This window comes from Gymnogyps californianus, chromosome 5 (genome assembly GCF_018139145.2).
Source record: "Gymnogyps californianus isolate 813 chromosome 5, ASM1813914v2, whole genome shotgun sequence".
Taxonomy (NCBI): Eukaryota; Metazoa; Chordata; class Aves; order Accipitriformes; family Cathartidae; genus Gymnogyps; species Gymnogyps californianus.
The window spans coordinates 51,898,035-51,925,342 of record NC_059475.1 but is presented as its reverse complement, the minus strand read 5'-3'; the positions used below and the strand labels follow the sequence as shown (position 1 = coordinate 51,925,342).

The 27,308-nt window shown below is 37.5% G+C and overlaps 1 protein-coding gene across 5 annotated transcripts in view; it reads right to left on the bottom strand.

Moving 5' to 3' along the window:
• TTC8 (tetratricopeptide repeat domain 8) overlaps positions 1 to 27,308 on the bottom strand; it is a 45,980-nt gene that overhangs the window by 6,137 nt on the left and 12,535 nt on the right. For 3 of the 5 annotated variants that reach the window (XM_050897804.1, XM_050897801.1, XM_050897802.1), the window contains 9 exons: positions 26,750 to 26,870; positions 21,802 to 21,865; positions 21,488 to 21,647; positions 20,501 to 20,590; positions 16,125 to 16,169; positions 9,550 to 9,635; positions 7,102 to 7,189; positions 3,223 to 3,333; positions 1,045 to 1,184 (listed from right to left, as the gene is read on the bottom strand). In XM_050897804.1, coding sequence (XP_050753761.1) covers positions 1,045 to 1,184; positions 3,223 to 3,333; positions 7,102 to 7,189; positions 9,550 to 9,635; positions 16,125 to 16,169; positions 20,501 to 20,590; positions 21,488 to 21,647; positions 21,802 to 21,865; positions 26,750 to 26,870 — 905 coding nt within the window. The remainder of the gene's footprint in view (positions 1 to 1,044; positions 1,185 to 3,222; positions 3,334 to 7,101; positions 7,190 to 9,549; positions 9,636 to 16,124; positions 16,170 to 20,500; positions 20,591 to 21,487; positions 21,648 to 21,801; positions 21,866 to 26,749; positions 26,871 to 27,308) is intronic. The other 2 variants (XM_050897806.1, XM_050897805.1) reach the window with 1 other exon arrangement.

Genomic DNA, 27,308 nt, shown 5'->3' with positions numbered 1-27,308 from the left:
TCTTTTCAACTGTGCCACATGATCTGACTTTACTGTAAGACAGCTGTACACAGACTTTCTCCATTCCCTCTTTCCAATCCCTCAACCTCAATCAAGCTGTAATTTACTGCAGTTACTTTTTATAACTCTTCAGACTTCAAATTTTTGCTTGATTCCTGTCCTACAGCACTGCTCTCATCAGTACTAGTACATCTAGTATGTGAATCTACATTAATCTTACATTTGAAGCATAACTCAGATTTTGATTCAAATTGATGTTGTTTAACATGTCTTTTAGAATGGAGATGTTTTATAAAATTCTGTTTATTAATATTTATAGGAAAAACAGACATGCTAAGAGGGCCAGGGAAAAAGAGGGCTGCTGTCTGCAGCATGACTGAGTTTCTGAACCTAAAGCATAAAAGAGCTCAGGTCCAACTGAAATGAGATGGTAGTGCTTATATTGACTTAATCTGCTCTTAGACTTAAGAACATGAGTCGGGCTCCTTTGCACTCTGACTATATTGAAATAAAAAGCAAGCAGCATCGTTTAACACTATCATTTTATTGCTTTCAGTAAAACATGGGGGAACCCCAGCCCACATTCAAGTAAGGGATTTTGTGGTCACAACTGCTCGTGACTTCAGGTGGAGTTTTTCAAAGACTACTCTTTTTCAAAGGGCTAAATAGGAAGTACATGTGCCTTCTGAATGCAACTGAAGTTGAGAGTAAGGTCCAGTGTTCTCAAACTGCCTCATGCTGTGAAAGATCATTTCTTGTTTATTAATCAAATAATAACTGTTTTGATAATCTTTGTTGATACTTCTACATACTCTGCACGTAATGGTGACAAGTTTTTAAGAGATGTAATTATCACTGGCCAAGAAGATACATACATTGGTATGCTGATTTTATGGTGATATTTGTCCAAATATCCAAATGCTCAATCACCTCCCATGCCAATCTCCTAATGGTTTTTTTTTGCTATCAGCATTACAAAAATCAAGCCTTTACATTACCCTCCCACATGTTCAGTTCCCCCTCCCTCCTCACAAGTGTAGATACCTATAAAACCGCAGTGCTATTTCAGGCTGGTCTGAATAAAAATGGTTACTGCCAATGCATGCAATGGCTTCCACATGAGTATTGTCTTGTTTTAGGACGTCTTTATAGTACTCTGCAGCCAAGGAGATATTGTTCATTTCCTATACAATTGGAAAACATTCAGATTAATTCTACTTTTTATCACAGATTTTTATAATAAAACTTATTAAAATGTCAGTCTACTGAGTGCTTTATCTATGCCCTGTACAGTACTTAACTGAGATTAATTATGTATGCTCTTACAGTTCTCTGATCGTACAATGCAACATCACCGATTGGCATCTTCACAAGCGACACACACATCCACAAGAAGAATGCATATTAATTTTTTAGTGCTAGCTGTACCTGTAATTAACTCTATGCCATGGCTACAAAAAGAGATTTATTTGGTTTCTATTTTTTAGAAAAAGAGATTGGTCAGAAGCTTAGCAGGTGCAACGGGCATTTGCTACTTTTTGCACAATGCCTTGTGATACACAGTACTGTGCAGTCCATTTCCCAGTATGGTAACGTACAGTAGACTTATTTCCCCAGTCAATGTCTCAATTATTCTCAATGCTTTGTAAGTCAACTCATGAATTGCTCTGAACACAAATGAGAATATAATTGCATATGAAGAATTATTACGTGCCTTTGAAAACAGGAATCATGGATCTATTACCAAAACTTGTACAGGCTAGGATATGCCAGCTAAGAGAACTATATTGTATAAAAATACATGCTTGGATGTATGCTACTTGGAAGATGAATTAGGGTGAACTCATTGCTGTAAACAACGTCATACTGTTTCTGAGGAGTGCAAGTCACCAGAGGACTCTACCCCGTATCAGAAAAAAATAAATTAAAAGATCACAACACACTTCTGTGTTTAGAGAAGAATAATTTCTACCTGTGAGCTGTAGATACACTGTACTTTCAACAAGACCAAATAATAAGCTTTTATTTAACCTCAGCAGTGTATTTAGCTATGAAAAAATACATTGCCTGTGATTAAAGGAAATAGTACTAAAGCAGTCCCTTTAAAAATAATGTTTTTTTTTAAAACCAAAAAAGGTCTACAACTCTTCCTACTGTCAAAAGGTAGTGACAGAGAAGAAAAGCTCTGATTAATATGCCTGATGCGTATATTCCACCTGTGAGTCTATGTAATGAGAACAGCCCTGTGCTGCAGTACAAATCTTTGCTAATGAAGCTATAATCCTGCACTCAGGTGTCAGTGCAAAACTAGATCCTGTCAACTATATGCTCCTCTTTAATAATTCCTTAAAGGGTTATGCAATGTTATGTATGGTTCTGCAAAACAATATCCATATTAAAAACTGTTTACCAATTCAGAAAGAAAAGCCTCCAAAAATTATGCAGCTGTTTTCTTCCTTGCTGAAGGACAAAAAGGATTTAATATGAAAATGGATTAATGCTTAGGGGTTAGATGAGAATGATGAGAACAGGAAAGAATGCCAAGTATGAATGTAGACCAAAAAAAAAAAAAAATTCATGACTTTGTTTAAAACATTTGTTCTGGAATAGCGTCATTACCAACTTTCAGTGAAAAACAATATTAAGTCCACTGTTTGACATGAAAATACACACTTTTAAAATACAAAATACATGGTTACCAAGCTAAAATGAAACTACTTTAAAACTAATCCTACTTAAAATAACATCTACTTCCTCAACTAAGAAACATTCACATTCCAACTGTTCTCACTGGCTTAAGAAACTAACAGTAACACATAGTGCTAATAAAGACAACATTGACGAGCAGACTATTTTGCTGTTTAATCCTGCTAGCAGGCTGTTGGTGACTTGAGCAGTTTTAGCACGATGAAACATATATAAACTAGACCTAGCTATATGGACAACATCTGGACCACTTGACTTAACATGGAGTTGCTTCTGTGTGTCAAGGGTAAACAGGATCTCACTAGTGTGATTAACCATTTAAACAAATAAGGCTGGAAGGCTCCCCTGACATTACTTTGGTATCTTTGTGTAATGTTACCTGTTTTGCATCAGTGATGCTGAAAATTAGCATAGTTAATTTTTTATGACCATACAGCTATATTCAACTATTGGCTCTTTTTTCTTGCTCAGGCAGCTAACCTTGGCCACAATAAGGATTGCATAGTGGGTGCATACCTCGTAGATTCTGGCAATTCCACAAATAAGAGTCACTTCTCCAGGAAATCGATCTAACCCTTGCTTGAAAAGGTTCAAAGCTGTTACAGGCTGATCCAAGCGCAAATACACCTAAGCAAATAGAAAGTGTATATAAATGTCAAATGTCTGACTTTTATACTTGCACTGCTGTTTAACAAGGGAGATAAATAAAAGGGATGACACTTCCCTTTATGCAGTAAACCATTAGTTGAGATGGTAAATAATACGGGGAAAATAATGGAGTGAATACTGAATAAATCTCTGTAATGAAGATAAAATAGGCTAATTAAGATAATTAAATTTGCATGCATATCATCTAGACATTATTAACTCATGTGGACATTACTAATAAAGTAAATACCAAAAAAGTATCTTGTTATTTATTATCATATCAAAATAATATACTTTGACACTGAGGTGAATATATCACCTTGAATATTTTCCTGTTTAATATTTTTAAAAACTTATGCTTAGGCTTGAAAGAACTGGATCTTCAGGTTGATAGTGCTGGAATACCAAAATATTTTACTTATTCAAGTAAGACTGCACTGCACAGAGCAGTGACGCTTTCAAATTTCCTTACTGTTCTGCCAACCTCTCCTGTCACAAGCAACAAAACCCCGTAACAGAAAGAAGGCAGTTTGGTCTCTGTGATTTTGGCTTCTGTGTTGATTGTGACAATGTGTGATGTGGATAACATTGTGTGAGAATTGGATAGAGGACATCAACATGTTGATGGAGACCACCTCTGCAGCTGTGTGAGAGTACAACTGTAAAGCCCTCCTGTTGTGGGGTATGGTAAATACAGCTACAGCAAAGGAAAAAAACCCGCACACCTACTTTGGGAAACTAGATGGCTGGAGTGATTAATCTGTCCACCACTGAGTGGAAAAATGTTTTGAGTGCTCCTGTCGGAGAAATATTACATTAAATAGTGCTAATACTTGATATGACTAAAAAAGGGAAAGAATCTGTGACTGGTATCCTGACACAAACATTTTGTGATGCAATGTAAGAAAAATATCAATGTTAACTGAACACCTGAGAAACCTCCAAACACATTTTCTGCTTCTGCCCTTGAGCTTCATGGACTTTTGACTGCCAACAATCAAAATACTAGTTAAAGTCATAAGTTCTTTATTTGCATCCCTATAGATATATACTGCTGTAGACATCTGCAAAGAATTCTTCCCTATGACTACTCAAGTAGCATTCTTAAACTGTCAAAGAGCTGTCGACTGTGAGTGCCTTCCTAGTAAAGGGACTGCCATTTCAAGTTGATCACTGGCAAAAAGAAATAAAGATACAGGCAATTTTTTCCAGTCATTTTGCTAATGTCACTTGCATTTCATGTATGAAGCTAGAAAACTAATGCCTTCTTGTGAAAAGCAATAAAAGAGCAAGGGGTTTGGGTTTGGGGGGGGGCATGGTACTTGGTAGACTAGGACTGCACTAATGACACCATCAATGAATATGCTTTAAATCAACAATTTATTCCTAATGCACTCTATCTGGGCATGCTGCTGTATCTAAAACAGACCTCAAGTCATTTGCTATAGTTTTTCATTTATAAACCATGCAGCAGTTTCTGATTAATTTTATGTCTGCATTAAATTTTCAACTTTAAATAATTGTCTCCGTTGTGACTGTCGTGCTCCTTATTTTCTTCTAGCAACAGTTGTCTACAACTAAATTACTCTGTAACGAGTTTCAGTGGAAAGCACACAGATGAAAGAGAATACATGACAGCTGCTTATAACTTCTTAATTAAGAAGAACCTTGGCTGGTTGTTTTACTCCTAAGTATCACCTACGTGAGTGACTTGTACAATTTATCCTAAATATGTGTAGTAAGCCAGTGCATGCTGCTATACCTACGAATAATTTCGTATTTTGTTTGAACTGAGAGAAAATTTTAATCAGCTGTTTTTTTGTTTTGTTTGCTTGCGTGTTTTTTGACCTGATCTAGCTATGAAGCACAGCTATCTTCATATTCTTAGGGCAAAAAATGTAAAAAAAGGAGGACAGGAAACTCCACTAGATCTGCTCCTTTTTTATCTTTTTATGTTTGTTTATGAAGTATGTTTTCTGAGCATTATGACTCAAGTCTGCTCTATTGCTTCATCTGGAGGTTCACTCCAAAGATGCACTCGCTACAGATCCTCTGTGCAAATATTACGCTAAGGCAACACAGCCACAGTAGTCTACTACGTAATTCCCATATCCAGTGGCATATCACACCGTCCAACAACTCTGCAGACCGTCCAGATGAGTGGCAAAAGAAATTAAAAGATAGGCACGGCAACTTCCACCTACTCGCAGCTGCTTTGGGGAGACCTGCTCTTCAAGAGTAGTACAGCTATAGTCATTAAGTTTTAGATGCTAAGCACAGTATGGCTCCATTTTCTTTTTGGTACCTCTCTTATCTCTGGTAAAAATATCCCATTTCCAGCTCTTCTGGGTCATGAAATACTTTGTAACTTCTCAGCAGCACTGACTTCTTTAAAGACTCTTTTTTGTTTTCTTTTGGTCTTTTATCTTTTCATAAATTTCATTTCAAGAGAGAGTTAGCTTTCAGGAAAATATTAAAAAAACCCCAGATAGCTGTTGCAATAATGAACATAAACAGAAAACTAATTGGTACCGCACTATTGGTCTGTTTGCACAGAACTTGATGCAATCCTATTATTTTTTTTTAATGGCTGCTTAACTCAAACCTTATCTTTTCAGTACTGTCAGATTGAGCTATATCTCAGTGCTCTACTCTATTGCCTGTCCACACACAGTCACTAAATCATGTTGTGCGATGCTTTATATTTGAGCAAGCTGGTCTAGGGAGTGGGAGGTGAAGTTAAAATGCAGCTCCCACTTGAGCTAGTAATGATGTGGGGGGATGTATATCTCCCATAACAAATCACTGTTTGTTAATTCAATTACTCCACCAATTTAATCACTCTGTGTAGCTCGTGTTTTGCAGAATCACTCCTGGTAGTGACAGAAATCTAAAATTACTAAGCTCAATTGAGTAAACTAACTCCAACTGTTGTACTGAAGACAAGTCTCCAGATAGCAATGATGATCATTTAAATACAAAACGTAAATTGCTCAAGAAATTTAAAGGTAAAGCAAGTATCATTATATGAATATCTGAATTATCCACTAGCAGTGATGACTTTTGGATAGGCCTGTGACAGCTGGCTTAATGGGAGGTGATAAAGAGCAACTGATTTAATCTCATTCTAGGACAAGAGGAAGAAATATGCAGTTTTAGTTTCTCACAGGCCACCTTTTCTTGAATGTCTTGGAAAATGTTTAGAATCTGATATGTACCCTAATAAACAAGTAATTCTAAGGCTTAGCTGTGCCACTTGTTCTTTTAAAGCTTTTAATGCCTTTATTTTGACAGAACGTGCTCTGTTTCAAGGTCTCTGATTGCTTCCTTTAAGCTCACTTTGTTTTGATTTTGCTTGTGAAACTAGGATTTTGAGCTTCACTCTTCACTTCCTGATTTATTGCATTAGTTCCCTAGGAGACCATATATAGCTACATTGTTCTTCATACTGGAACTCCAATAATTCTTCAGCCATATAATCCTCACTGGAGTTTAGAGCAAAGAAGACAGTAATGTAGGAGATTTTTTTTTTTTTTTTTGTGAAATCTGGAAGCTCCAAAATCTTTTTGTAAACTATAGACTTCAATTTCTACTGTTAGCATGTATTGCCTCAGGTCTATATGGAGATCACACACTATTAAACTTAATGGTGCATCAAGCTCAATACTCAGCTATTTTGGTGTATGGACTTCTCAGAGATAGTCTGGAATTTCACTTCATTCTTAAACAAGCAAATCTATGACTTACTTTTGCCAAATACAAGATTGTATCAACCATGTCCTGTTGCTTGAGAGCTGACTTAAATTGTTTTTCGGCTTCACGATATAATCCTAACCTAAAGAGACAACAGATAGATATAGAAGGTATTCGGGTGTTGTTGTGTGGTTTTTTTTTTTTTAAAAAGCTTATTAAATATCAAAGCAGTGCACACTAAACCAAACATGAACTGCCCAAAAGCATACTTTAAGGTCATACATCTGTGTGCATGTTAACAAAAACCATGCTGTTAGATATATCAAGGTTACAAAGACAACCATTCAAAACTGTGAAAAAGGCAACTGTAACTTCTTTTCCCTTTACTTTTCCCCTGTAACTTCTTTTCCCTTTCTTAAATATGTTATCACAGAGGCGCTACCACTGTTGCTGATGGGCTCGGCCTTGGCCAGCAGTGGGTCCGTCTTGGAGCCGGCTGGCATTGGCTTTATCAGACACAGGGGAAGCTTCTAGCAGCTTCTCACAGAAGCCACCCCTGTAGCCCCCCCGCTACCAAAACCTTGCCACGCAAACCCAATACAGGGGGAAAAAGTTACTGCGCAGCAGCAATTGCAGCCAGAGAGAGGAGTGAGAATATGTGAGAGGAATAACTCTGCAGACACCAAGGTCAGTGAAGAAGGAGGGGGAGGAGGTGCTCCAGGCGCCGGAGCAGAGATTCCCCTGCAGCCTGTGGTGAAGACCGTGGTGAAGACCGTGGTGAAGACCGTGGTGAGGCAGGCTGTTCCCCTGCAGCCCATGGAGGTCCACGGTGGAGCAGATATCCACCTGCAGCCCATGGAGGACGCTACGCCGGATCAGGTGGATGCACCTGAAGGAGGCTGTGACCCCACGGGAAGCCCGCACTGGAGCAGGCTCCTGGCAGGACCTGTGGACTCGTGGACAGAGAGGAGCCCACACTGGAGCAGGCTTGCTGGCAGGACTTGTGACCCCATGGGGGACCCACGCTGGAGCAGTTTGTGAAGAACTGCAGCCCGTGGGAAGGACTCACATTGGAGAAGTTCATGGAGAACTGTCTCCCGTGGGAGTGACCCCACGCTGGGGCAGGGGAAGAGTGTGAGGAGTCCTCCCCCTGAGGAGAAAGGGGCGGCAGAGACAACGTGTGATGAACTGACCACAACCCCCATTCCCTGTCCCCCTGTGCTGCTCAGGGTGAGGAGGTAGAGAAAATCAGGAGTAAAGTTGAGCATGGGAAGAAGGGAGGGGTGGGGGGAAGGTGTTTTAAGATTTGGTTTTATCTCCAATTACCCTACTCTGACTTGATTTGTAATAAATTAAATTAATTTTCCGCAAGTCAAGTCTGTTTTGCCCATGATGCTAATTGCTGAGTGATCCCCCGTCCTTATCTCGACCCCTGAGCCTTTTGTTATATTTTGTCTCCCCTGTCCGGCTGCAGAGGGGAGTGACAGAGCAGCTTTGGTGGGTACCTGGCATCCAGCCAGGGTCAACCCACCACAGCTGAAAAAAAAAAAATCAGTCTAATCTCCTAAAGAATGTCAAATAAAGGTTAAGGATAGTGAAGAATTTCATTAGTTTCGACAACTAAAAAGAAGCAATAGTTTTGAGCCAAGACTCAACATGGAATCTTAAAGGGCTAACTGCTTTGTATTATCAGCCTGTTCATACAAGAATTGCTTGTAGAATTGTAAAGACTGCAGATGATGCTTCAGTTTTTTAACAACCAATATGGTATCCGTATGTTTTGCATGCATGGGACAAACATATTGTAAAGAATAAAAGGGGGAGCTGCCTCAGTACTTGTTTCAATTATGGGAAGCAGGGTTGTATCAGGAGGAGTTTCAGGAGAATTGGCTGTTACAATCATAGCTAGATCCTCAGCAACCACTCTAAACTGCTTGCAACAAGCTCTCCTCCTCGCTGTTGCCACTCTTTCCTCAGAGACACATGTCGCTGCACAGTGTCGGGATACTCCTAAGTCATCTGTATCAGATGCTCGGGTATGGGATGCCAGCATCTTTGGAACTGGTACTTCTTGGGCAATGTACCTCTGGCAGAAAGTGTCTAACATGAATATTTCATTTTTTATGATTTCATCAATCTGAAGCCCTCATTGACAGTTAATTTCTCAAGCTAATATTGTAATATAAACTTTGTGTGGTCTGTTTTAACAATAGTTCTTTGCATTTATTTACTGACTTTTCAAACAATGACTTTGAAACACATTAACAAAGGCGAAGATGTAACTAATTCAGTTACTTAAAGGTACTCAATGTTGATGCCTTTACCTCAAGCAGTTGAACATAATCTCCTTGTATATTAAAGGAGATTTAACTGTAAGCACAGAGCTCTCCAACTAAATACTTACTGAACTATTTGTCAGTGTTCAGCATTGCACAATACACCCAGGATTTCAGGTCCTGCACTCATACTCACTGATCACAGAAGAAATGAACAACAGCTTACCTGTAGTAGCACTTCCCAATTTGGACTTTCCACCACCAGTCCTTGAATTGTACATGCTCAGTGGCAAGGGCCGCCAAATCTAGAGCCTTCCAAAACAAACCCATCATCTTAACATTAATATCTTCAATGTTTACACAAAGAAAAAGAACACGAAGTGAACAATGTAATGATTTTTGTAAAGAGAAAATTTTGAACAAAAAGTCCTGGTAAACTTGAGGTGGGGGCACCGCTTTATGTTTACTATTTTTATAGCTTAGTGCATAAAGTAGCTGAAAGGATAATTTGTCCCTATAAGAACATGTAATCCAAATAGCTTCTAGTAATTCAAAGAGAAAATATAAAATTAATTTGATCAGACTCCTGAAGTGCTGCTTGAATATATAGAATATTTGTGTAAGCCAACATTTTTTCCAAGCTTCTCATCCTTGTTCACTAAAAGTTGTTAAAAAACAAGTAAAAATATACTAAAATAAAGAAATCAGTTCAGACAGTTTGAAATACTCTAGAAATTGTCAGCTCATTGCTAATATCGGTCTGCCTCCACTTCTGGGAACTCTCAGATGTGTACAGTAAGAAATGCTTCTTCCTTTAAAAAGTCTATGATATAAATAATTATTTTATGACAGACAGGAAAAATAGATAAATATTCTAAGAAATAGATAGCTATTGAAGAGGGTGGAGGTCTAAAATCTCTTTTATCTGGTATATTGGAAAAGTAGGTATGCTAATCAATGTGCTACCATCAGCCACCGCAGACAGGATCTATGGCTTTTCAGGGTTTAGCTATAATTTCAACATTTCTGTTAAAACAAATAGATGTGTGTTCTGTACCAAAACCTACCAAAGAAGCAATTGTTAGTGTTCCTTTTTTTAAATTCCATTTTGTCCCAGAACGTATCAAAGCCATGCTATGTTTGTTACTTATATTTTAGGGATATCATCAGAAATAGTCTAAAAACCTTTAACGCAGTATTTTTATAGCAAAGAACTGACCTTTTTTTTGTTTTCATAAACATTTTGCAGACCACAGAAATCAGAAACTAGCTATCTATTAGGAACACTATGAAAAAGTTCTGTACACCAGCCACTCAGTAGCAGAGGAACCCATAATGTCCAGGAAAAAAACAATCTGAATACTTGAAACACTAGAAAGAGCCTAATTTAGTGACATCTACCGCTGGGTTTGATTCCTGTTCTTCCTGCTAGCAAAATGAGGCTGCAAGTAATCAACAGGTATAGATCTGACATAGCACAGTAAAGTCAGTGGAGCTATGACAACTTGGACAAGTTGCTCTCTTTTGGCTCTGTGAGAAGGAATAATTTGTTTTCTGTAGCAATTCAGGCTAAGGAGTTGCACTGATGCTGTCCTCAAAGAGAAACAGACAGTTGTCATTCCCTACCTCTATGACAGGAGAGAGAAAACTGAGGAAAGCTTACAACTCTGAAGTCACTATTTCTTCCAGTTCAGTGGAATCCTTGAAGACCTCAGATGGCAGGTCTTATCTTGGTTGCCCTTTGTTTCTTAATGGCTTTGCAGATTGCACAAGAGGGCCTCTGGACGCTACCGCCATAATGGGGAAGAAGCTTGCTTGAAGACAGAAATTATTGGTTTCCCTTCCAGACAAATACTTTCTTTCATCTGAAGGTATATAAGCCCCAGTACTGGGAAAATTTGGGAAAGTAGCTGATGTTAAAACATTGGTTACTTTTGTTGCATTTACAAATGTATAAACAATGCGTGTGTCAGTCAAATACCACACCTGCTTCTAATGCAGCATGAGCAGCCACTTAAAATGAGTAAGGATCATACTGCAAATAACGTGCTTCAAAGAGCTTTCCTTAGAGTGCTCTGATGACAAGTATTCAAGGAGAAGGACTGCATTTCAAAAAAACGATTCCTTCTGCAGCTACACGTTCAGCTTTCTTTCTAGTACCCTAATTACTTCTGATAACTATTTTACGCAAGGCTAACAATTCTGGCTGCTATTGGAAAGTGGGAACTACGACTGCTTCAGGCTTAGTAGACACTAACATCAGCAGTTTATCTGTCGGTGCAGATCCTGAACTCTTACTGGGATCTTATTACTAACATCAAGAAACAAAGCATGACTTCATTTTGAAGTTAGTTTCTGAAATTAAGTCCTGTTTTTATACTTTCCTATTAAGGAAGTTGGAAAGGAATAGGAAAATCCTGTTTCTGATACTTTACAAGCGATCACAAAAACTTTAATCCAAAAATACTACAAATTTTACCAATATTTCTAAAAAGTGTTTGCCTGAAAAGGCTTTGTGCATATCAATGTCAGCTTTTCGCATGGTAGTAGTCAGACTTTCTGCTGGTATTACAACAAAATCTTTTCACAATGTGGCCTTTGAAATGTTAGTAAATTGATTAAAATAGACTTTTAAAAGCCAAAACCTTCACCTTGCCACGTCAATACCAACTGCTAGCATATTTCAATTTCAGTTTGCTGCAAACTTTTTTTTTTAAATTGCACAGTTTATGTACGAATCAATGTTCAATCTGCTCAGCATGTTAATTTAAAGCCAATCTGTAACAGCCGTAGTAAGCGTTACGCCTGTCCTGCACTCCTGTGCATTGAGGAATGTTGGTGCAGTCATATTAATAACTAGAAGGTAAAAACAGCACAGATTGTGGATTGGCAGATACTGGTATGTCCTTTTAAGGATTTTTCCTTCTAATGTACCTATCAGAAAAAAACCCACACTGATTGTCCCAAAAGTTTTAATAAACTTCAGGATATAACTCACCATCTGGAAATGCTGGTCAGCTGAAACTGTTACTCTATAGAGCACTTAGCATAGTTACTCATGTATGCAGGAGTCCATTTCAATAACAGTCTTAGCCCTGGGAAGCCTTTCAGAACAGATTTCTTTTACTCTCAGTTCTCATATTTGTGCAAATAAAAATAATAAAAACCCCTAACACTTAGTGGGTTTTCTGTTAAAAAAAAAAAAGTTTTTCTTAAAGCATTAATCAGAGCTGTTTTTAAATGAAAAAGAATGTAGATTTTTTAATTGTAACTGCATTTAGCATGATTCTGAGATTCATTTTTTTACCACTACTTTCCTTAGCTAAACTGCATTATAACTAAGACTTCCAAATTGTCTACCAGCTGTAACTCAGTATAAAACAGCTTGTAGGGTTCTGGTAATTTACTATTGTATTGCAAAATTAAATTGGTAAATGTACCTTTGTTTGAAACTTAGTAATTTCATACATAGTATTGTATGCACCAAGAAATTAGACAGATGGAAATGATAGCAAGCGTCTGCTGCTTCTTTCATGTGCTCTTGAATGGCAGTAATTCTCCCAGCAACAGTTACTGACTAAAGTCTTACTTGTAGACAAATCAACACAGGGTAGTCTATAAGATAGCCGAGTGAATGACATTAGCCATAGTCAATTCAACACAATTTCTTTTGGTGAGTGTCTTCTGGATTTCTGTAGTTTGTAAATCTAACATAATTCCATTATAAATAGATTTCTATCAGAGAGTATAAACTTCAGAGTATTAGGAAGAACTACAGAAATATCAGAGGTCATGACATCTGGCCCCGAGTATGTATTGTACACTCATTGTTCTTCTTCAAGACAAAGTGTCTTGTCATCACTACCCACCTGTGAATAATGGCAGAATACAATGTCACAGTCTACTGCTGAAAAAAGTAGCAGTTGAACTATTTCTCGACAAGTCTTTTAAACTGCTCTGCTCTTACAGCATTTAGCCCATAAAATGGCTTTTAGAAATAGCTCAAGGGGTACAGAAAGTCAGTTATTAATTATATGTGTTCAAAAGGAAACAAGTCAAGAACAATAATGGATAGGGTAACAGTAATTTCTTCAAAGTGTTTAATTTTTCATTAAATAAGATGAAAGACTTTTGAACACATTTTCAAGTGCTGAAAAAGCTCAGTGCTTCTCTCTCCTTCTTGCATCCCCACGTTTCTGGTAATTGATAGATTATAGATGTATTTACTTTTAATTTGAACTGAGTTCCTAGCATTATTTGTCCAGCTGAATGCACACTGATTAATGATATTTCTCAACTGAAATCGCTGAAGCTTTTTTTTTCCTTTGTATATACTGGCTGAATACTAAACAGAAGATAAATAAAACTGCCTTTGCTTCTCAAATAATAATAATGCAGTTGAGAACAGTACAGACTGTCCCAGATCAGTACAGTGACAAAGGAAGGATATAGTCACTACCACTTCTGTGTTTTATTTGCAAAACTGCAGGAACTGGTCTTTCAATTCTACCCATGCAGAAAGTCCACAAGTAGAGGCTTTTCAGTCTATACAGTTACAAACTTAAGCCAATTTCCCAGGCTTCCAAGCTCTTTCATCCCAGCTCATGCAGAAAAGTGTTTTGGCTTTTTTTTTTAAGAATGTGCAACATCACACAGTAGCAGGTAATACAAAGATGCAAGAGATGTCAGTGAATGTTCTAATGGGTGATCAAGCAAGATCCAGATCAACTTTTAAACAGTTAACATATGTGCTGTTTCTCTGCTGAATCCTAAGCAACTAAATTCTTTTCACGGAGAAGCAAGAAAACGAATTAGTGAAATGCCATTGGTAGGAGAGGTGAATAAACAGTGATGCAGCCAAGTTTAAGCAGACGTTAAAGTATTTCTTTTTTTGTTTAAGAAAAATGAATGCAGATGAGGTTCAAAAGGAAGGGAGGACAGTTTGGAGAATAGAATTATACTCCAATATTAAAAAATACTCAATATTAAAAAAATATCTCTTCAGAGATACATGTTACGTTATAAAGACACCTCGTACTGTGAAGTATGACACAATTTTTTTTCCTACAAGATGCTATCATTAACTAAACATGTTGATCTCCCTCTCGTTACACAATAAACAGTGTTGACTAAGCTGACACTTCTTTGCTTACGGATATTTATTCAAATGGCTAGGGTGCACAAAAAACTATAGGCAAAACTTTTCCTGCAAGACAGTGATTAGGGATTCTCAGCAAGGATTTCAAAATACACACAATACAGTGTAAAAACATCTTACAACTTTTTTCTGGAGTGCTTGGAAAATTCCTTGCACTATATGAAATTATCTGTCTAGTCTAGAGATCCTGCATGTCCTTCAAGTGTAGGTCACAGGCACATGTGGCATCTTATCAAGTGACCCTTTTATTTTTAGTGAACTGAGTTCTCAGTAACAAACAACATAAATTTTAATTATTTGTGGCATAAAACCCAGGCACTTTCTTCATATTCAGTATCAGAATATGTAAATGTTAATTGGTATTTCTCTCTGACATTTCTGACACTTGCACTTACTGTTTCAACCATATTTTGGACTAATAGTGCATTGCAATTCAATCCTCTTAAAAGAATGCTATGCAATAAATTGACAGTGTACAACTATAATCATTTGATACTAGATTAAAAAGCTTCATATAGTAGTACATTTGGAAATGGTTCTGATCCATGCCAACAACAACAAAATATTTTTTTGTGTATTATTAACTGGAGAGTTTAACTTCAGATCTAATCACACACCAGTTAGTAGTATTGCAGAAAATTCAGTAACTCTTTAGTCAGCTATGCATTATTGACACAAACTGTTCTTTAAAACAAACTTCAAGCAGAAATTTTGATTCCATTTCAACTGGGTGCATATATCTAACATAGTAATGAAATATTTTGACACTTTATTAATTGAATAAATTAATTATTTCCGTGGGTGAACTGCCAAAAAAGTTCTGCAACCTTTACCTATTTCTGAAAGTTTAAACAACATGTAACCAAACTTGATCTTACCCATTCAGTGCAGTAACATATGAAGACCCACAGAAGAAAAATTTTGGATAGGGTAAGAGGGGAAACTGTGTAATTAGGAAAACTTTTGGAGAATAAATGTTATAGACAATTGTATGGACAATATTATCTTTCTCTTGAGGCCACAAAACACCTCAGCACCATGGAATTAAATTTCTAGAAAAAGTGTCCAAAGTCCTACTGATATTTTATTTTTCCGCAGTTTCACCAAATAACCTTTCCTTTCTATTCACCCAAATGCATAAACAATCAAGTCAGTACTTTAAAACGTCAAATGATGTTCAATTCCATCACTAACTATTTTGTCAGATATTTTCACCTTCTCCTGTTAACGGACAGTCTTCCGTAACATTGCTTACTCTCAAGTCTCAGGAACTCCGAACTTTCTAGGCAGTTCAGCTACCTGACATGTAGTTTCAGCTACTGCTCAGGCTCCAGTAAATTCTGTTAACATGAAATCATTAGATACAAGGATCTTATCATGTTGATAGATGAGGGACCTAGTTTTAAGCGTTAGAACGTTTTCCTTCTCAAAAAGAGAGCAATCCGTATCTTGGTATTTGCAAATTATCATCCCTGATTATCACCCCTGTAAGAAAGCATTTCTCTCTCTTAGACAACTTGTAATGCTTCACTTCTGTACTCAGATGTGATGTACTACCTGGATCCTTAGTTTAGCAGAATACTGATAGAAATAACTGAATGATACTTAATAAAAACTGAAAATGGAACATATGAATTACTCACATTTTTTACGTCATTTTCATGGTGAAAAATATATTCGAACAATGCCTGTCAGAAGAATATTTAAAACATTGTCATATTTGAAGATAAAAATTGATAATATTATTTTAGAGGAATACAGAATCTTGATTATGTTAGGCAGAAATTAATTCTTTGTGAAAGCAATCACATTCACACATCACAATTGCTGACATTTACATTTAATTAAGACTTGAATAGACAAAAACTATAGATGTGCTACATTGTCATTACAGGAAAGCATTTTAATTCTTAATTAGTTGCAAGAGATTAGTGGAATTGTCTCTTATCTTTGGTCCTTAACGTCATTTTAATAAAAAAAAAGGCAGCTATAATTTGAAAATGAACATAGATTTGAAAACCTAGTACCATTTTCATGACTTTTTAACTGTAAAATCAACAAGTGATCTAACAAAGACTTTTTGCAATGTATAGTTAGGTGCTCATGTAGTGCAAAATCTACTTAAATTAAGCATAGGTTTATTAAGAATGTAAGCTGAGCAAATTTTGCCTTAGGGAAAAAAAAATTCTAAACCCTACAGAATTTTGGGATCTGCAAAGGAAAAACTTCTTTTTTATTTGTAAATGATAAATGTTAACAATATTGCACTTCCGAAACTCAAACACACCATCATAATACCAAAGCTTGAAGAAGTTACATGCATCAGCTGTGCTGTGGTAACTGCTCATAAGCCCACAACAACTGCACGGCAATATAGCTGCATCTTTGTTTACTCCTGTATAAAGCTAAGCAAGTCATACTACCTTGTAGCTGTTCTGTACTAGAATATAGAAGAGTATATAACAGGTAATGGGTGTGGCATTTTAAGTGAATAAAATGATGTTGAAAGATACTAGATAACTAAAGAGAGACTGGAAGCCTCTATTCCCAGAAATGTAGTATGGGTGCTAGTAACAGAAGGTTCAACTGAGTTGAACCTTGGTCTTCTGCATCCAAATCCCAGGTTTTAATTGCTTCAAAAGAATAGAACATTTTTCTAAATTCTTATTATTCATTATAAAAAACTAAAAGAAAATATTGCCCCATGAGGAAAGAAATAAAGAACGAGACAGCAGTCTTCTACGGGCTTCCATGACTCTTCTGCCAGCTTTTCTTAGACAAAATTCTTAAAGATTTACCTTAAGGAAACTAGAGAATTACTACTGAATTGCCATGGTCTAGTAAGGAAAGTAAACCACAACCTACTTTTCTTCTACTTTTGGTCAGAAAAGACTGAACAGATGACTAAAAGACATTAAAGAATTACAAATAAAACCACATTCATAGGGAGATTAGAATAGGTGGATAACAAAAGAATAGAAAATAAAGAAGTAGCAGAACATTTCCTCCTCTGGTTGAGTAACAGGGAAGCATTCAGTAAAAGTGAGTAAATCTAAAGTGATAAAAAAGGTGTTTTCTTGCATGGCTGGCACGAGAAATTTACTGCTGTTATCTATAGGCCCTGACCTTCAAAAGGATTTAAATGACTGAACATTCACTTGGATAAAAATATCTAGAGTTATCTTAATAACTCTATTAAAAACCCACAAGCTAAAAAAGATAAAACTTCCTGTTTCATGCCATAAACCAGTTGCTAACTGAGATTTACCAGAGGCTCTCTCTGGCGACAGGTGATACCTCATATGTCTACCATGGGATTTCCTGTGATAGTCCTTAACGTGGCTGATGCTAGTCAGAGAGAAGACACATTCCTGTATACTTCCAAACATTGGAAGACCTAGTCATGCAATGAAAAGATAGATAATCTAACTTAAAAAAAGATGCGACGAGTATACTTTGCAAACACGTAAGGAAGAAACATGCAGGAGGAGTATACACCAACATGAATACACAGGCTAATTATGTGAATTTAATAGTTGCAAGATTTATCATCTTTTTGCACCTGGGAGAGGTGACAGCTCAAAGAGTTTTAAAACTTTAATCAATGATTCTGAACACAGAGTGCAGTCTGCAGTCTCACCTCCTGCTTTTGCTTTAGCCTTAATGCTGTCTTGTTTAAAAAAATTATATAAATCCATGTAGCTCCAAATTTAAACTTAGATCTTACATTCTGTGTGAAATGTTAATGTCATAATGTATTAGCTTCATAATACTGACAAGTACACTTGCTGCCTGTGGATGTTTCTATGACTGCTGCTTTATGTTTTTTGGCTTAAGCCTCTTTTCATACAAAACTGAAGGAAGATGGAGCTATTCCATTGTCCCAGAAAATGCTAATTAAAAACCAAAATTGTTAAAAATATATATGTTTCTCATTCCTGAGAGCTGTTGCTGAGCATAAATATTTCATCTGAAAGCTAACCTACCTACTTAAAATATTATATAGAGTTACCAAACACAATTAAAAGCTAGCTGTCTTCAAGCAGAAGGACTAAGCCTAGTTTCTTATGGATGTGTCTTCTGTTTCTTAATCCTGCCCACGTTTCTTACCTTCTCCCTATTTTACAGACTGATGGATTTAGAATAATGTGTGTGCTGGCTGATTGCTGGCAAGGACATAATTGGACAAAAGGCCTGCAGTTTTTTCAGAACTGATAAAGAACTGACTCATAACTGCCCTCAGATGATAGTTTGGAAGTCTTTCATTACCTCACCAGACTAGAACTTACTATATTTGATATCTGTTCTTCTGCCTAGGTTGGTTAAGAGGCCAAGGGACAGAGAGGTAAGGAGCAGGTGAAGAACACAGTGCAATCACACAAAATTTATTTCCTTTGAAAACCACATTGAAAAGCAATGCCCTACATCAGTCTAGATCAGGTTTTAAAAAGCAAAGGAATTTGCTAATCATTAATGAAAAATTATTAACTAAAGTTTTGGACTGGAGGAGCTATTTTCCACCAGCAGATTATTAGGTACAGCTAGTCTTCTAACAGTGTTCACCACTACGTTTCTCAAAATAGACTGAATACATACGGGTTCTTTCAACTCTAGGTTGCTAGCCAAATATAGCTCCTGAGAGTGTGTCTGACAGTCGTTTGATACCTTGTGCAAAATGAGTTGTTGGTCTCAGCCAAACAGTTGTTTTTTGTGAACAAAGTATGCACAGAAAACATCTTCATCTATACAACTAACTGGTTGTGTTGGGGAAAGATTCAACTGGAATGTCACAGGGTGATAAATCATTACACAACTTTTAGGTCTCTTCCACAGAGTTGAAACCCGTAAGTTGGGCAGACAACCTGGATAAACCTGTTCTACTGGCAGATAGTCTCAGTTTCAATGGCTGTCAATCATAAGATCTTAACTGAAAATGAAGAATTCTGAACAAAAAGATGAAATTTTTTTATATAAAAAGTGTTAACTCATGCCATAAAATCAAAGGGAAAAATGCAAACCATTTGAACATTTTTAGGCCAGGATTGCCATCTATTTGTACACAGAACTGCATTTCTGGACACTGAGGAGGGTTCTGCTGTTTTTTTTCCTCCTGGCTTTTTTTTTTTTTAGTTGTATTCATCACTCCTATGCACAGTTCAAAGTTATTTACCAACGGAATATTTTATTCTATACAAATGTTTTTCCTAGGTTGTACTTTCAACATAACCTCTTCAGACGTATTTTCAATTTCAGGTCTGGTAACCACTGTCAAAACGTAAGTAACACACTATTTTTCTGAACTTTACATCTACAACACAGTTGTCCTGGTTTCAGCTGGGACAGACTTAACTCTCTTCTTAGTAGCTGGTACAGTGCTGTGTTTTGGATTTAGTGTGAGAATAATGTTGATAACACTCTGATGTTTTAGTTGTTGCTAAGTAGCGCTTATCTTAAGCCAAGGACTTTTCAGTTTCCCATGCTCTGCCAGCAAGCAGGTGTGCAAGAAGCTGGGAGGGAGCATAGCCAGGGCAGCTGACCTGAACTAGCTAAAGGAATATTCCATACCATGGAACGTTATGCCCAGTGTATAAACAGGGGGGAGTTGGCCAGGGGGGGCGGATCGTGGCTCTGGCATCGGTCAGTGGGTGGTGAGTAATTGCATTGTGCACCACTGGGTTTTTTTTCCTTTTTTTTCCCTCTTCCTTTTTTTTGTTATTCCTTTTCATTAGCATTATTATTATTGTTAGTATTGTCTTTTACTTTAGTTATTAAACTGTTCGTATCTCAACCCACGAGTTCTACCTTCTTTCCCGATTCTCCTCCCCATCCCACTGGGAGCCAGGGGGGTGGGGGGTGGGGGAGTGAGGGAGCGGCCGCGTGGTGCTTGGCTGCTGACTGGGGTTAAACCACGACAACAGTTCACCATTGTTTGTATCCCCAATCCCACGTACAGTTACATTAGAAGGATGCCAGAAAATAAGAAAAAGATATCACAACATTAACCAAAATAGTTACATACCTTTGCCAGTTTGGGTTTTTGTGCGTATTTTGCTAAATTCAGTCGAGACAGATTTATGAAAGGGCCATCTGGATGTGTTAGCATTGAAGCCTGAAGGGGAGAAAAAAGTTTTAAGTGGGAAGATCCCCTACACTTTTCCTGAAAATTTTCAAAATATTAGTAGTATAAAAAAAACCCCAAACACCCAAACAAAGCATTTGTGGATGCATTGCTCTATTGTGCAGTACAGACTCTTCTTACTGAATTTCATCTTTTCTGAAAGCCAGGAAATTGTCCTACTCCCATAGTCCCTGAAAGAGGTTGCACGAATTACCTTCTGGAACTACCTTTTTCTTCCCTCTCTCCACTATTTCCATAATGTGCCTAAGCATGTAGCTTGGACTAACTGTTAGATGGACTGAAGGTAGCTGGGATACATAACAAAAAAAACTTCAAGAAAGATTTAGGAAGATCAGTTCATACCTATGATAGTGAGAAGATATCACGTTTTGCCATTAATGAGATGTTAATCTGTATTACATATTCATGTCAGTTGCAGTTTATTAATTTTGCCAATAGAACAGGACAAAACTAGTATAGTTTATTTTCCTTATCTTCTGAAGTGACAGACACTGAGAGATTAGTAATTGTTTTGTAGTAAACTGAAAAACTTGGAGAAGGTTTCAACATACTTATGGTAAAATCATGTCATAGTCTTTTCATGGCCTTCATGAATAAAAATGAGTCTCAGAACTTGTGAATTTGGAATTTATGTGAATTTTTGTGAACTTGTGAGTTTATGTACATTTTTTATATGAACAGACTAGCAAACTAACACGAAGTAACGTTTTCAAATTCTACTCTGAAAACAATTTAAACAAAAAATTAAAAATGCTCACCTTCTTCAAACTTGAGTTTAGATGCAGCTTTTAAGTCAACTACAATGTCACTGTACCAGATCCTATGACCAAGAAAGCATTGTTCTGAGAACAGAGTCAAACAACTTACCGTTCCTAGCCTGACATATGTCCCAGAAGCACTAGTAATTGGACGAGCTGTGAGAGCTGTTCGAGGTGTTTTTATAGCCTGTTCCATAGTACTTGGCCGTCCACTTTGCGTGCTGGGTCTCACAAATCCTGTAATAGGTCTTCCTGATTGAGTTACTGGCCTGAAGATGTTAAGCACATTATCCTTATGTTGAGTTGTATTTATTGACAGAGAATTTAAACACTTATATCTGAAGCATTTCATTTTCAGAAGTTAAATTTAGGATTTGCTCATTTGTTACTAGTCATATTTTTAAAAAACAAACAATCGCATACCTAACAGCTGGGCTGGGGCCTCCACCTTGGCTAGTTCCAGGGAGTTTCAAAGATGTTCCTGGTCCTATAAAATAAGAGCATTTCTCACTTCACATTGAGATACTACACCCTTGCCCAGGGGACTTGAAAAAATGATTGTGTCTTACAATAAGCTGCAAATTTCTTTATTCAAACTGAGAGGACATAGCAGTAGACAAAGAAGACAAAAAACAAATATTGCACTATACTACTGATAAATTGTCAGACTATTGCAAGAAACCTGCCACAATGAATGTGGTTTTCTCACTTTTACCCTTGCCATTCTCTCCCCCATCCCACTTGGGGGGAGTGAGCGAGCGGCTGTGTGGGGCTGAGCTGCCTACCAGGGTTAACCCACAACAATTCTCAAGAACATCTTAGGAGCAACAGATAGCACTGAAGTAAGAAAGGTTACTGGAACAATGAGATCACGCTAATTTGAAACGGTATATTTTCTATCTGGGACTAAAACAGCACCCAGACTTGAGTAAGTAAACCAAAACCTTCCGCTACAGGGCAGATGGGGAATGATATGTCATTAGACCCACATAGGACCCTCACCCACAATTTAGGGCACAGTGAAGTTCAAACTCATCCATATCCAAAGGTCATCAACGAAAATACTGAATTGGCTTGAGCCCAGGTGAACAGAGGAAGGGTCCCCCTTTTCACATACTTCTGTTTTGACAGTGGATCATTAAGAATTACTAGTTCCTGCATGTAGATTTTCCATCACCTTCAATGACATTTGATTATAGTCAGTTTTTCTAACCTCCTAAGTGAAGGTCTAAGAGATGGTTTTAAAAACTTGGTGTCATGGTTTAACCCCAGCCAGCAACTAAGCACCACGCAGCCGCTCGCTCACTGCCCCCCCACCCCTGGGATGGGGGAGAGAATCAGGAAAAAAAACCTCGTGGGTTGAGATAAAGACAGTTCAATAGGACAGCAAGGAATGAAAAACAATGATAATGATAATAATAATAACTCAAAGAATTAGACTATACAAAGCAAGTGGTGCACAATGCAATTGCTCACCACCCACTGACAGATGCCCGGTTAGTTCCCGAGCCGCGATCCGCCCCTCCCAGCCAACTCCCCCAGTTTATATACTGGGCATGATGTCATATGGTACGGAATATCCCTTTGGCCAGTTTGGGTCAGCTGTCCTGGCTGTGTCCCCTCCCAGTTTCTTGTGCCCCTCCAGCCTTCTTGCTGGCTGGGCATGAGAAGCTGAAAAACCCTTGACTTAGTATAAACACTACTTAGCAACAACTGAAAACATCAGTGTGTTATCAACATTATTTTCCTACTAAATCCAAAACAGAGCACTATACCAGCTACTAGGAAGAAAATTAACTCTGTCCTAGCTGAAACCAGGACACTTGGTTAAAAGCAAGATATGACATCTGTACCTTCTGGTCTGTTCACTGCTTGTTACCATGTACAGGAAGAAATGAGATTTAAGTTGACACAGCCAGTTCTTGACAAATCACTGTCACTCATCTGCTTACTTTCTAGATACTTATGAACTACTTTTATTCCACGTTTCCAAGAACTGAAGTTAAACTGATAGGTAGATAGCTTCCTTCCTTCTTTTCTTCCCCAGGGTAAACCCCAAGTTTGCCCTTTTCAGTCTTCTGTCTCTCCTGCCCTCAAGCTGTAATTACCTCTGAGATACTACCAGTCCATTATTTAAGCAAGTTTAGTAGACTTGTCCAAATCGATAACTTCTAACTCAATCTAAATACCTTCTAGCTTTTTTAATCCATGCTGATACCAAGCACCTCGGACTCCAATATTATAGTAGCCACCTGGCTACAGCCATATTTAAAGTTAAATAATACAAAAAAGGTATTAACCATGATCTCCTGGTAAAACCAACTAAATATGTAAATGATGTTAAAATAAGGACAAAAACACAGGATTGTCTCTCTTCTGGCTGGTCGCACCTAGGATCTCTGTTGCTTACTTGCCCTTTATAGTCCTATGAATCTTGAGTTTTTTACTCCACAAGAGAAAGGGTGGACAGTCCACTCAGCAGAGTTTCTAACATGATAACTAGGGCACTATTCTGAGAAATGGAGAAAGTGGCGTTCAACTTTTCAGGCTAGCAGACAATGAACTAGTTTTCCACTTTCTGAGCCTTTTTTTTAACTATCGCAATAATATAAAATAGGTAGGGGATTAAAATCCCTTTTCCAGACATGTTTTTTAATAACTATGATTGTTTTGTGCTTTTGGTGTACTGGGAGAACGCTTACAGGATTTAGTTCCCTTGATCTCACCCCAGGCAACTCAGTCCTTACTTTGAGAATCCCAACTGAACTGGCTATGAATAGGCATCAAGAGGCCACAGCAGTGCATGTGGCCACTAACAGCGACAGAGTTTAAGAGAGTAATTTCAGCAGTCAGTGATGACTGCAAATGACTCCTTTAACTCCCTAGTTAATGAAACAGCTGTGATTATCCATAATACCAATTAGTATGAGTTTCTGAAAAATATGTTGTCAAGGTAACACTTCTAAACAAGATTACAACCTTAGCTGATAAAATTGATGGTGTTAAGAGTCCAAAGGTAACATACTGGGAATTTTCTGTAAAATGATGCTATAGGACATTTTTATTAATAAACAAGACTGATGGAAAATTAACACAGCAAAATTATAAAAACTTAAAAACTGACATGTAACTGATGCAAAAGGATTTGAACTGCTTAGTAAGTGCAGACAACACCAATTATAATATGGGAGGCGTGACTACACATTTTTAAGTTTGTAAGCTGTAATTATAGTGGGGGAGGATATCCTGGAAGATTTGCCACAGTAAAAGACCCTGAGTCAAGACCAACTATGGCTAGCACATTTTAACAGCAAAAGAAAAAGCCGGCAGTCAGCAAGCACCCATTTTTATTAAATCATGTGTAAAAGTGGAAGTGATCACAGAATCACAGAACGGTTGAGGTTGGAAGGGACCTCTAGAGGTCATCTGGTCCAACCAGGCTCAAGCAGGGCCACCTAAAGCCAGTTGCCCAGGACCCTGTTTAGACAGTTTCTGAATATCTCCAAGGAGGGAGACTCCACAATCTCCCTGCGCAACCTGTGCCAGCGCTCAGTCACCCTCACAGTAAAAAAAGTGTTTCCTGATGTTCAGACAGAGCCTCCTGTGTTTCAGTTTGTGCCCACTGCCTCTGGTCCTGTCACTGGGCACCACTGCAAAGACTGGTTCCGTCCTCTTTGCACCCTCCCTAGTGATACCTGTGCTTACCTTTTATATAAAGTGTAACAGAAAAACACTTCAGATGTATAAAGAAAGTAAAATCAAACTGTAGAAGAAAAATGTATTTTCTATGTGTCAGTGGACTGTTGTCTGGTTTGGCGACTACAACTGAAAAAGCATGCAGATTAATTGGAAAGGATTAAGAAGAGAGTTTCAAGACTCAACTCAAAAATTAAAAGATATACCTCAGAAGGAGAAGATTGTTTAGCTTATCAAAGAAAAGATCACTGGATGACTTAATGACAGTTTTAACTATTTACTTTGGAAATACACCTTTGAAGATAAAGACTCCATATCAGGCATAAAATGTACACAAAGAAGCAACAGCTGGAGCTATAGTTGATAATTCCCACTAAAGATATGGCATACACTGATAAAAGCTACCAAATTTAATAATTTACTAAAGACTGCAGGGGGTTCTTTCTCTCTGGAAAGTTCTTATACTTTCTGAAAAACTATATACTAGCTCAGGCACATCTAGTGGATTTGAAGCACGAATAGCAAAGTCTTATCTCAATGATTCAGGACTGCAGGCTACACTATCACAATGATTTTCTTTGGCTTTGAAATCTGTGACACACTATCCAGAAAGTCACATTTTTTTCAGTTTAAATATAGTATGAATGTATTTTTCGAGAATGCCTTATTTCTCAATAAAATTCATCAAATGATTTTTCTTGGCAGATAGTCTCTACCACAGGGGGCATAAAATTAAATAAAAGTCTAAATTATATTATTATGCTGTTTTAAGACAGATACATGTAATTAGATTATCATAATGTATAAACACAACTTAAGCACTGCTTCACTGTTTACATGTGACCAAGCATGTAATGGCAATTTTTAAAAATGTAATCAGATAGATATGCAATTGCCTACTTCTATCCAGATGAGAAAAGCTTTTAATGCTTCAAATATTAGTTCTGGCCTATGTCCAGTTCTTCCCTTGAATTCCTTGACGTGGTAGGTGGTTGAGAACCACATCTAACAAGATGCATAAAAATTCCCATGTGGATTGTACTAAAGAAACAGAGAAAAATAGAAATAATCCCAAAAAGTAGTGGAAGACTACTAATTACTGCCCACTTAGAAGGGAACTGACAAAGCTAAAAAGAGCTGCATACAAGAAACAACAACAGGGCTGAAGACCTGCCCTCAGAAGGAAGAGAGGAAAAAGTACAGAAAAGCAGAAGAGAGAAAATCAGTTCAGAAAATGTTTGCAGGAAATGATACAAAAAGGTGATGTCAGATTTGGCCAGACTGTTGCCTACAGTACAGGCATATGGATGAGATTCACAGTACATCAAGGGCGCATATTTTCCTCTAGTTTCCCACAGTGCCTAAAGAGGCCAGAAAGGAGTACAAGAAATCAATGCACTGATGGAAAAGAGCTAGTGAGTAGAGAGATGTAGAGGAAAAGCTGACAAAACACTATTTGTCTGAATCCCCATCTGACAGGCCTGAGCACTACATCAAGATCATGTGGTGTATCTCAACATTGCCACGCAACCATAAACCAACCTAAAACTCTTCTTGTAGCAATAGCTAAAAGCCATATCAGATCACCTCAGTATGTATTATTTTATGCTAGATGACAATCCTGACCAAAAGAGCTCTTGTTGCTTCAATGTATTTAAGTGAAAATTGTTCTTACGTGCGACTTGAGCAATGGCATTTTCATCTAGCATCATCTCTGCGATTCCTTCTTGATCCATATCGATTTCATCCACGTACACCATTTCTGTCAAAGCTCGTGTTTTCAGGCTCCAGGCAGCCTGAATAAGGATAAAGTAAAAAGTAAAATATCTTCAAGACACCAAGTAAATAATCTAATTGGCAATTTTGCCATTTTTTTATTATTATTCCCTTCATAGTTTTAATAGGCTTGAATAAGGTATTGACTTAAACAGCTGGCTATATCCATCAGTTGCCTGATGGAGGTGGAAAGGGGACCAAGACTTTAGATAACTCTTTTGGAGTGGAACAGCTATAGTCACTGAGTTTGGAGGACAGAATTTCATGCCTCATGACAGGCAACTCTCTGAGATCTTGTGTTTTTGAAGAAATGCGCAGCTACCAGTGCCATTCAAAACCCACTGCTGAAAGACACCTTATTTAAATTGGGATGGGAGAGGAAGGTAAGTAAACCACTGTAATGCAAAGTAATGCCCTTCCCAGGCATCTGTAGAGAAAGAAGGAAAATCTCTTAACCA